Genomic DNA, 11922 nt, shown 5'->3' on the forward strand with positions numbered 1-11922 from the left:
AAGCCTCCGACTCTTAACTGGCTCAGGTCATGATCTTGATCTTGGGGTTGTGAAATCAGCCCCTCACTGGGCTCCACGCTACACGCTCTTTTCCCCTCTTGCTCTGCCCTCCCCCACTGTGTGAACATGCTCTCTTTCTCAAAAACAAAACAAAATAATCTTGGCAGAGCCAAGTTCGGCTCTGCATGGAATCCACAGGCCATTTAATATGAACATAAAGGCCTCAAGTGTAAGGGTTAAAGATCAGAAAATGCAACTGTTTCCTATTCTGACAATCAGGAAGAATTAAATCATCTCTCCTTTGACTCCTATCAAGGCTCCAGATTCCTGAGTCTGTAAACCTTCCAACTGTATAGGAATGAAGTTATGTAAGTACGGATTATGCAGCCCTCTGCCTTGGGCACTATATCCAAAACTGTTTGAAACATTTAAGAGCAAGACATTCCTAAAAACTAACTCTTAACCCAAGCCATGTTCCGGTATTAGATCAATGAATCTGCAATGTTTCTTCCTAAAATGGGACGCATCTCAGACTTCCAGGTTAATTTTGGTTAAGGAAAAAATAGGTACGTTGCACACAGCAAATTTGCCCTTGACGCATATGTATTTCTTCTACTTTTCAACCCTATTACTGAGGTCTCTAATCAAAGCAGACATTTCTCATAGAGACACACTGTTTATCTGGCAAAACTTAAGTGGGATGGGTATCACTCTGCTGTGTGCATTTCTGTATTTTTTTTTAATTCAATTAATTAACATATAGTGTATTACTTGTTTCAGGGGTACAGGTCTGTGATTCATCAGTCTATATAATACCCAGTGCTCATTGCAACACATACCCTCCTCAACGTCAATCACCCAGTTACCCGGCACCCCTCAGCCGTCTTCCCCTCCAGCAACCCTCAATTTGTTCCTATGATCAAGAGTCCCATGCTTTGTCTCCCTTTGTGCATTTCTACTTTCCCTCCTATGATGGCTAATTTTATGTCAATTTCGCCAGACCAAGGAGTACCTAAATATTTGGTCACAGATTATTCTGGGTGTGTCTGTGAGGGTATATCTGGTAAGATTAACATCTGAATTGGTAGCCTAATTAGAGTGGACTGCTCTCCTCAATGTCAGTGGGCCTCATCCCATCAATTAAAGGCCCAACTAGAACACAATGTCTGATACTCCAGTAGCAAGAGAGAGAAGTCCCCTTGCCTATTTGAGTTAGGACATTCATCTTTTCCTGCCTTTCGACTCAAACTAAAACAGGTGGCTTTTCAGCACACCTGGGTGGCTCAGTTAGTTAACTACATGCCTTTGGCTCAGGTCATGATCTCGGGGTCCTGGGATCAAGCCCTGCTCCCGTCTCCCTGCTCAGCAGGGAGTCTGCTTCTCCCATTCTCTCTGCTCTCTCTCAGATAAATAAAATGTTTTAAAAAAACAAACAAACTGGCTTTTCTTTGGTCTCAAAACTTCCACCAGCTTTTGGATTGGAATTTATACCACTGGCTCTCCTAGTGCTCAGGCCTTTGGAATCAGACTACAACTACACCCTAAGATCAACTGGCTGGGTGACTGAAGTTCTTAAAACTTCTTAGCCTCTTTAATCACACAAGCTAATTCCTTATAATAAATCTCTTTACAGACACAGACACACACACACACCTTTTACTGCCTTGCTGATTCTGTTTCTCTGGAGAACCCTAGTACACTCCTTATCCTAAATTAACCTTAAACTCCAAGATAGCTCCTAGGAAGAAACGCTACAGAATCATTAAGTGGAAAGGATACAGGAAATAGCAAAAGGAGCCTCGTGACCTCTATCAGAGCAAAGAAAGTTATCAAAATCTCAGATAACTGAGACTGACACTATTCTGTGTATTGAAAAAGTAACCCCCTAATCCAATACTTTGTTTCTGACCCTTTGTGAGCTACTCAGATCCCTTCTGGTTCTCTAGTTTTCTAGTCATAGTAAAAATACAATCGTTTGTCCTGGCATCTCTAGACTCTAACAGAGAGACAATAATTTCTGGCTGTCATAATTTTTCTGAGAGAGTGGACACTATTCTACTTGAAAACTGAGATGTGCTCCAACTTCAGCATGGCCTTTCTCCATCTACGTAGTGGCAATTAAATATTCAGAATCTACCTCTCACCCCTCTCCCCAAGCTTCCCTCCACCTTCAAACCAATCTGTAGTTTCAGGATACACACTGATACCCATAGTAAATAGCTCACATTCTCCAAAAAATGATCTCTGCAGAGATATTACATAAGAGGCAGAGGAGAAAACATCTTTGGTTCCCTGGGCCCAACATGAATCAGACCTTACGGTCACAATTCTACAGGCAGGCTGTTAATTCAGCAAGCCACTCTCCCACTTTCTCTCTTCCCTCCCCTACTTCTTTATCTTCTACCAAAGTACAAAGATATCCCTAACCCCCTTCCTTCACCCCAAAACCAGTGTATGATAGTCAGCAAAAACTGAAGAAAGACTCCGATCCAAGAAAGACACTCACCAAAGAGTGGCCTTCCTGTTCAAATCATTCCAAATTGTGAAGGACTGATGTGACCAGACAAATGGAGCCCCCATCACCCTCTATGCTGAGTTAACAGTGGTTACATGCCCCCATCATTTCCTTTTGAGACTCTGAAGTTCCAACAACATTCTTGATCTTCTTCATTTATTCAACTTTAAACACTTAAATGCTTCAAAGAGCATGTGCATGTGCAATGAGACATTGTTAGGCTGAAAATAGAAGGCCCACCTCTCCAAGGCCAAGCTGTTTTAGGCATGATCACAATAATCAGTTTGATTCCAAGTACAACCAGAATCAAGCAGAACAGAAAGATTTCAGAGATGATAAAAGGGCTTAAAAAATTAAAATGAGACAATGTGAAATCTCAATTCCTGAAGGCCAATGAATTACTAAAAACAGTGAATTGGCTGTAGAAGCAGTAATGAAATAATTCTATTTCTGAGGGAAATTATCTTAAGGTCTCCATGACAAAAGGCAGTAAACAATGAGTTGGGGGTTATTAAAGGAACCTCAGAACCAAAGATTTCAAATGCCTTTTCTTCTGTGCCTATATGCTGCCCAACCCATTTTCAAAAGGGAACCAGAATCAGATTCCCACCAATTTAAGATTCCTAAGATATGTCATGTTGGCTTCTGCAGAAACTGCACCTTGTGAAGTAGTCTTTAAAAATTAAAATGAGAAAATCAAAGAGTACAATGATCAGCCATTTTTTCCTCCCCACTCTAATTTTCCTTTGATTTTCTGAGAATTCAAAACAAAACAAAATCATTAGTCTCAGATTCCTGAATTAATCTGTTCTTGCTTTGTGGCTTCTGTGGCCAAGAGTAGATGCTTTTGTACAATTAAAACAGGAAGACTTTGTATCAGCGGACTTTAGGGCTGTGGTTCCACTGCATGTACTATAAAATATACTAATGATAGGGGAGAGGTTAGAGAAGGAGGTGGTAACATCCACTACAGGAGAACATGACAGATAGTGGGACCCTAGCTAGACTTTAAGGTAAAGTGATTCTATTCTGGCGGGGGAAACCCACATAATCAAGTTTCACACTTAAAAAAGTATCACTCTGAATTCAGGAATAAGAGGCATTTGGTTGTAGATACGATTCCATCTGCAGATACTAACTTTAAATTTAGAGAAGAAAAACACTCACTGCATTAATATTATGGGTTGGGGTTTCTTATGCAATTCCTAAATCCACCTACTATTTTTTTGTTTTGATACAATTGACAGCTGTGATAAGAAGACTACCACAGCCCTGGCTCAGATGCAGGCTTTAGCTTCAGAAAGTCCATCGGTCATGTAGCTGGCTGTCATTGCTATATCTGTTGCTTGCAGAGGCCTCAGAGCTCTGGGTTTGCCGAGTAGAGTCCTCACCATTTAAGCTCTTCCTACATACAGGACACGTGTCGTGCTGAAACACAAAGATACCATGTAAATAGTAAATAGTAAAATGCCTAGTAAATAGCATGACCTGAGAAGCTGGAAATGCTAAACACTTTAAGAAATCTTGAGAGCTGGCAGGCAGAAAAACAGAAAGGGCATGTATTCTCACACAGTGCATGCTGGGCTCGAAGGTATAACACCAGGACATCTTCGAAAGAATTTAAACAGAAATGCCAGAGAGAATTCTAGGACAGCAACTTAACAACAGCTACCACACATCACCAAACAGAACTAACCAGAAACAGTGACCTGGGAGCACCTGAGTGGCTCAGTCAGTTAAGCGTCTGCCTTCAGCTCAGGTCATGATCTCAGGGTCCTGGGATTGAGCCCTGTGTCGGGCTCTCTGCTTAGTGGGGAGTCTGCTTCTCCCTCTCCCTCCCCTCTCCCCAAATCCCCCCTCCACATGTATGCTCTCTCTCAAATAAATAAAAAAAATCTTAAAAAAAAAAAAAAAAAGAAAGAAAAGAAAAGAAAAATAAAGAAAGAAAGAGATAAAGAAAGTGGCCTGAGATGGCAGGGGTCAGCAAACTTTCTGTGAAGGGACTGATAGTAAATATTTTAGACTTCATAGGATATACCACCTATATTGCAAGCACTCAACTCTGCTGACACAGCACAAAAGTAGCCATAGACAACTGTCAACAAATAAGCGTAGCTATGTTCCAACAAAAGTTCATTTACAAAAACAGGTGGCAGGCCCAGGACCTGTAGGCTGTGGTTTGGTAACTAGTGGTCAGAGAAGTTCCAAACACACAGTGATCTAAAAAACGGTAATGGCACCAGCAGGAATTAGCCAGGGACTAATATCTGCTCTGCTTGGTTTTCTATGAACTCCAAACCACCGCCTCCCCCCGCTCCCATGAAGAGATGGGACTGGCAGAGACAGCCCATCACATATGACAGCTGTCTATACTCACCAGTTCTAACCATGGTACAATACAACTGCTGTGGAAGAAGTGGTTGCAGGGTAACTGTCGGACTTCCTCTTCAACTGTGTAATCTTCTTTGCACACTGGACACTCTAAACCCATATCTGTTGGAGGAGGAAATGCATTCTAAAGTAAGTGAGCAAAAGGAAAGAAGAAAAAACCAGCCCAGTCTTTAACCAAAGGAATGCATAAAGAAAAAATACAAAGTGCATCCGAGCCACTGGAGAAGGTAGGAAGCAGGAATTTTATTTCAAAATGCGGGAGGACATGATAGTAGACAGGGACATGAATGGGCTTAGGTAAGGACTGCATAGAAATTATTAAGGTCTACTTTTCAAAGTCAAGACTTGGAAAAAAATATCCCCAGGCTTAGATTATTTGCTAAGTGAAAAAGGAAAAACATCTTCCCAGACGTGTGATAGACTTCTAGCAGTTTCTACTTAGTATAAGTGACTCAAGTGTCTACTTAGGAAAAAAAAGGGGCCTCTTAGTCAGTATCTCAAGCCACTTTTACCCTATTTTCCACACTCTGCATTCTCTTTCAGGGTGGTTGTCCTAAAGCCTCTGTACAAGTTGTTAATTAAAAGCTATACCAGGAGGTGGTGCTGCAGAATTGCAAAGCCCAAGGAAAGCTCAGGTTCCAAGTCTAGAGACAAGAAACACTTTGTGAGGAACAGCCGCAAACTAAATTGGGAGTACCAGGCAGCGGAGTCAGAGTTTCCCAAGTCTGGCTAACAATACCAGACAGTCTCTCTCTCCAGTGGCCAGGGTGTGCGACGTGCCCATAGCAGCAGTCAAGGATCTGGAGTGAGACTACCACTTAATAGATTTACTACTCCCTCTCCACTATTCCCTAACACCTTCACCTCAATTCTAGCTATTATTTCTTAATGTCTGGTCTATTGGAACAATCCACCAGGTAGTATTAGTATCCTCGACCCTAGCTTTCAACCCTCCAAATTTTCCTAAGCTTTGCAACCAGCTACTTTTCCCTAATACTAGCTTCACAGCAATCCCCAGCTCATCTTTACTTGAATTCCCAGCTGATAACTCAAAATCAACATGTTTAAAATTAAAAATATCACATCACTTCCATAACCCAACTGGGGCCTGCTCACAATTCCCCCACCCCTGCCAGATGGCAGCACCAGCTCTGTGGTTCCCCAGCTGCAAAACCTTCTGTACTCTTTGTTTGACCTTCTTCCCTTCTTTATCCTATTATGCAATCAGTGAGGAAAGCCTTTCTTCAAAACGATCCTGAGTCTACCCCTCCCTGTCTGTCAGCACTGCCACCATTAGCTGCACCCCCAACATGTGGCAGCAGCCCCTTAAATCCCTGCTTCTGCCTTCTTTGCCTTCCAATCTATTTGAGACACCACCTCTAAACTAATCATCTCTAAAGACTACCTAAAGTTCTGCAATCCTCCACTTGGGGAGCTATGAAACCTGCCTCCTATCTAAAATATCCAGCCCTAACTACTCTGCCAGTTTCAAGGTCCACACAAACTGGCCCCTAACCAGTCACGCTTCCCACTAACCCCAAACCAGATTCTATTTCAGGGCTAATAAGGTGACTCTCCTTATACCTGATTGAGACACTATGTCCATGTTGACATTCTCACATTGGTTCATATTTTTCCTTGAGCAAAATGACCCTTCTAAGATGGCCTATCCTGTCTTCAAAATCTTCTCTAACTTAATCTGGAATTTGTGGGGAAAGAACTGCTTAGTTCAATATAATGTTCCTTGTCACTAAATTCCTTCAGTGCTTAAAAATAATATCTGTGTCTAAAGTACCTAATTGTATCAGGCAAGTAAATAGGAAACAAATTCCCAGCCCCCCATTTTTTCTCGTTCTCTGTATCATCTGCTCAATACTATTTTTTATACTGTTTTCTAATAGTTCAGTTGAGTCTTGGTTTCCTTGCTAAGCTCTTCAAGAAATCAAGGCTTATCTTGTACCTCTTTTGTCTCCTCCATGGCACCTAGAAAAAGGAGATGGCGGCTGCTGAGGAAATACTTACTGGCTCATAAAAGAAATTCTCAGCCTTCAACATTTGTAGACCCTTCTCCTGGGCCCCAGGAAATCTACATACCAAGGTCAAAATGACTCCACAAAACATCAAAGCATGGGCTCTACTTCTATCCTGAGCACACACTGTACACCTGCTTATTAAAAAATAGTAATAATAACCAAAAAGGAACATTCCAAAGGTAAAAACAAAAAACTCCCTTGTTCCCATAAGATTAAAGTCATACAGATTTACATGTACTAAAAACGTAAGATAAAGTCTGTAACTTTCTGAACTGTCCTTTATCATAATGATTTCCAACTATATTAAAAATGGGTGTCTGGCTGGCTCAGTCAGTACAGTATGCAACTCCTGATCTTAGGGTCATGAGTTCAAGCCCCACACTGGGCATGGAGCCTACCTCAAAACAAACAAACATACATAACCCTTCACCAAATGGTCTATCCCTGGAGCTCCCTCTTCTCTATTAAAAACTGTGCAACATCAGCAACTGTCCTAACTTAGCCTTCTTTCTCTTTATAATTTAAAAAAAGGTTTGTCCAATTCTGTATCAACATGACTAACCCTAATGAAAAGGCAGACATCTTAAATATATGACACCCAGGCAGGAATTTTAGGAGTGCTATAGCTTCACCTGAAGATCCTTAGTATAGGAAGATGCTGGAATTTTGAATCAGAAGTTGACAGAGTAAGTATAGAACTGAACCTACCAACTTGTTCCTGAGTTACTGTCACTGTTGGAAGAGATGTGATCTTTTCCTTGTCAGCTGGGGGAGGCCCTGTGTTCTCCAGTTGTCCCAAAAGCTACAAAAAAGGAAAAAGAAAAAGAAGAAGTGGCAGAGATTATCCCTGGAGAGGGAGCTCCTCCAACTGAGAATAAACAGTACATATGTAAGAAATGTTAGTTGCTCTTATTTCTGCAAGGCTCTGAGAGGCTTCGGTTTCCTCTTTCCTGCTTCCAGAACACTCATAATTCCTTTACAATTTCAGAGTGACAATAGTGTAAGTCTAAAGATAAAACTGTCATTGCAAGGTCCGCCTCTGGGCATAAAGCAACTTCAGAGGCAGCATAAGGATTGTGATGTCAGGAATAAAACTATAACTGAACAAAAAGTAATACTTAACTGCTCTAAAACTTTCATTCTGCTGGAAGAAAAAAAGGGTGGGAGTATGGAAAGTAGCATAAAGTAAGCCAAGAAATAGGTAAATTACTACTTATGAGAAGATTTGGATATAAATGACATGCTTTCTATCCTCAGCAATCCATAAGGGAAATGAAAACCCAATTAAATTAAAATAAACATAAATAAGTGGGAGCAATTATACATGGCATGGGAATACCTTTTTCTCTGCTTCCTTCCCCTACTTTGCTCCAACTAGCAGAAACCCCTGCTTCAACATGTGAGGAGACCCTCCTCTTTTGTGAAGCACTTGTTTATAAAAAACTCATAGGACTGAACAAGAGGCCAAAAATACAAAATACTGTTTGTTATAGAAGTCTTTTCTTCCTATGGAGGTAAAGCCATCTTCCAAAAAGTCCCTAGCACCTAGAAGGTACATGGGTGCTAAACTAAACCCATAAACCATTTATTCCTTCTGTAAAATGGAAACCCACAAGCTCAAAATACTAGGGAAAGCAGAGTGACTGCCATTTCAGAAAGTAGCAGAAGGAAAGCAGGAAGCCTGTGGAACCATGAGACACACTGAACAGACACCCTCAAAAGGTAGCTCCTCACCTGGGTTACAATGGCATCAAGCCCTGTCTGACCCCAGGCATAGTCCCCAGGGTTGGAGTGCAGCATCCCGCTCCTACACAGGAGATGAGACAGACAGCATTAGATGGAGTGACCAGTCTCTGCCTTACACCACAGAAAATACTGGCAGATCCTGCTCTCCCTCTGAGCTGGAAAGTCACTAGTTCTCTAAAATCAAGAGGCAAAGAATTTCTCAATATTTAAAGGTCAAACAGATTATCCGGAAGTAGTCTCTTATTCTCTTAAGTAAGGAATTTTTATTTAACCGAATAGAACATAAAATGTGAAGCTACCTAAAATACCACATGACACACCAAAGCAAAAAGTGTGACTCATTGCCTACTGGCTAAGAAAAGTTTGTCTTCTCTGTGCCCACTTACAGTAAACATAAATGGAGCTGCTTTTTAAAGAGAGTTTTCCCTTTGTGATTGGCCAAAATCTATAGCAGACTTCCTTCATTCAAAGAAGTTGCCCGTGGCCCTTGACAATGTGGAGCTTTCAAGTCGAGTAACAGCCACAGCAGTCTCTCTGAATCACAACTTAGAGCAATTACAAAAGGAACTTGGCAGCACCTCTTTCTGGAGCTGCCTGTGCACTACCCTGGATAACAGATGCCCAGACTCTTTGGCTGGAACACGTTAAAAGAAATGAGCAGCTGGAAAATAGGGTAACTGTGTGGAAGGACTGAGGTCCTCTGAGCAAAGGAGCCTTCTGGGGCAGAGACAGAAGGGGCACGTAATTGTCCAGACAAGAGGAAATTCCATCTTAACCCCTATCGTACTTAAGTGTCACTCTGATACTGAATTACAGCCTTTGTTTCTTCTGACAAACCTTCTTACTTTGAGAATAGAAAGTTAAGCAACATGTTCTTAATTACAGAAATTCTTAAGGAATAAAATCTTCCCATATGAGCTAGAAAAGAAACCTGCAAAGTCCAGATACCAGGCCTGGTGGGACTGTCTCATTCCCCTCTCAACACAACTCTCAGGCCAGAATATGAACCAAAACCGACACATCCAGTGCCTGGACATCCTGGGGGACCAGGATGGCCCTCAGGAGACTGAAAAATAAAAAAAAGTTCTGATTTAAGTTTGGGCTCAGCAAATAAAGGCAATCTAACAGTATGCCAATCATATCTTTATATACTCACCTGTGCAGCTCTTGCTCTCTCTCACAATGGTATGGATACCTAAAACGCTGCTGCTACTCCAGCAAAGTAAGGCACAGGGCATTTAGTTACTTACCAGGAAAAAGGATGTGAGGATCCAGGAATTGCAGAATTTGCAAAGAATCCTGTAAAGATCTGTTGTATTATTCTGTTGAAGGAAAAAACAGTTAGGTGAGACAACAGACTAATGAAAGTATTCTACAGATATCAATGGCTGACCAATCATCGACTACTTCTCCAAATCACGATGGGTTTTCACTGACCATTATATAGCAGATAACACCAGAAATCAGTCTCCTAACTGGTAAAGTGGTAAAGGGCTATTCTGCTATTATGGCTCTTGATGAGCTCTATCATCTTACGTATTAATAGATTTTTTTGTGAATTAGGCTTGAAAGGGACTGATTACATGGTGTAGTTTTCAAATGATGTTCCTTGGATCCCTGACAGCGAGGCTGAAAGGGATGCTAAATCAGTGGGATCTGGGCCCATCCTGTAACAACAGTAGTTCCATTTTTAAATGTTTTTACACACTGGATTTCTGTGTAAGCTATTATTCAAAAAGCCCTGTAAAAAATTTTTTTTGATAATAATCCCACTTTACCAACATTTATCAACATGCTATATCAGCCCTCAAAAGGTGTTTCAATTGCCTATAACACAAACAAACTCAAACATACACACACCTGAATCTTGTCATTCTGAACACTAAGGATGGCATACTTACCCAGTCCTTTATATTAGGGAGTTGATCTTTGTTACCCAAAGCAATAGTGGGCAAAAGACAGACAAGAAATCTTTCTCCTAAATCTCTTGTTTTGTGAACGATATGCACTTTTTTCGTCCAGCTTTACTGAGACATAACTGACATGTTACATAATTTTAACCCCCTCGTTCCCACTTTATTAGGCTCAATTGATATAACAATGACAGTAGCCAATATTAGACTCTCCCTATTCCTAAAGCTAACTAGACTACGTATTTTAAAATATGTCCACACCAAAAAAATGTACACAATTGTTTTATGATCCTCCTATGAGTGTAGGCTGGACTTAGTGACTTCTTGTTTTTTATTAAGGTAAAATTCACATGAACATTGTATTAGTTTCAGGTGTACAATATAATCATTTGATGTTCTTATATATTATAAATGACCACCAGAAGATGACTAGTTAACATGCATCACCAAACATAGTTACAAAATTTTTTTCTTGTGATTACAACTTTTAAGATCTACATTCTTAGCAACTTGTAAATATGTAATATATTAACTATAATACTTTAGTTACTTGTTACTATAATGAAGTATAATAATTTTATGGTTTCGATTTACATTTCCCTGATGATATAGTCACTATGCTATACATTACATCCCCACTACTTATTCTATACCTAGAAATTTGTACCTCTGGTCCCCTTCTATTTTGTTCACATCCTACCCCCTGCCTCTGGCAACCACCAATCTATTCTCTTTATCAATAAGCTTTTTTAAAAATTATGATTCCACATATAAGTGAGATCATAAGATACTTGTCCTTCTCCGTCTGACATATTTCACTTATCCCAACAGCCTCAAGGTCCATCCATGTTGTTGCAAATGGCAAGATTTCTTTCTTTCTTTTCTTTTTTTTTGCCAAGTAATATTCCAGTGTGTGTCTGTGTGTTGGTGTATATTTATACAAGTCACAATTTCTTTATCCATTATCCATCAATGGACACTTAGGTTGGCTCCATGTTCTGGCTATTATAAATAATACTGAAACGAACATATAAGGATACATTAAGGTTTTTGTCTTTAGATAAATACCCAGAAGTAGAATTGCTGGATCATATGGTAGCTCTATTTTTATTTCTTTAAGAACCTCCATACTAGGGGCACCTGGGTGGCTCAGTGGGTTAGGCCTCTGCCTTCGGCTCAGGTCATGATTCCAGGGGCCTGGGATCGAGTCCTGCATGGGGCTCTCTGCTCAGCAGGGAGCCTGCTTCTCCTCATCTCTCTCTCTGTCTGTTTCTCTACCTATTTGTGATCTCTCTGTCAAATAAATAAATAAAATCTAAAAAAA

At 40.6% G+C, this 11922-nt stretch overlaps 1 protein-coding gene across 1 annotated transcript in view; it reads right to left on the reverse strand.

The window, feature by feature from the left end:
* Positions 1-2654: 2654 nt before the first annotated feature.
* The window catches only part of RNF115 (ring finger protein 115), a 73896-nt gene continuing 64628 nt past the window's right edge, over positions 2655-11922 (reverse strand). Inside the window, exons 5-9 of the mRNA XM_059375977.1 lie at positions 9936-10007; positions 8674-8746; positions 7648-7741; positions 4893-5008; positions 2655-3943 (exon numbers count right to left, since the gene is read on the reverse strand). Coding sequence (XP_059231960.1) covers positions 3812-3943; positions 4893-5008; positions 7648-7741; positions 8674-8746; positions 9936-10007 — 487 coding nt within the window. The 3' untranslated portion in view covers positions 2655-3811. The remainder of the gene's footprint in view (positions 3944-4892; positions 5009-7647; positions 7742-8673; positions 8747-9935; positions 10008-11922) is intronic.

Source organism: Mustela nigripes, chromosome 14 (genome assembly GCF_022355385.1).
Source record: "Mustela nigripes isolate SB6536 chromosome 14, MUSNIG.SB6536, whole genome shotgun sequence".
Taxonomy (NCBI): domain Eukaryota; kingdom Metazoa; phylum Chordata; class Mammalia; order Carnivora; family Mustelidae; genus Mustela; species Mustela nigripes.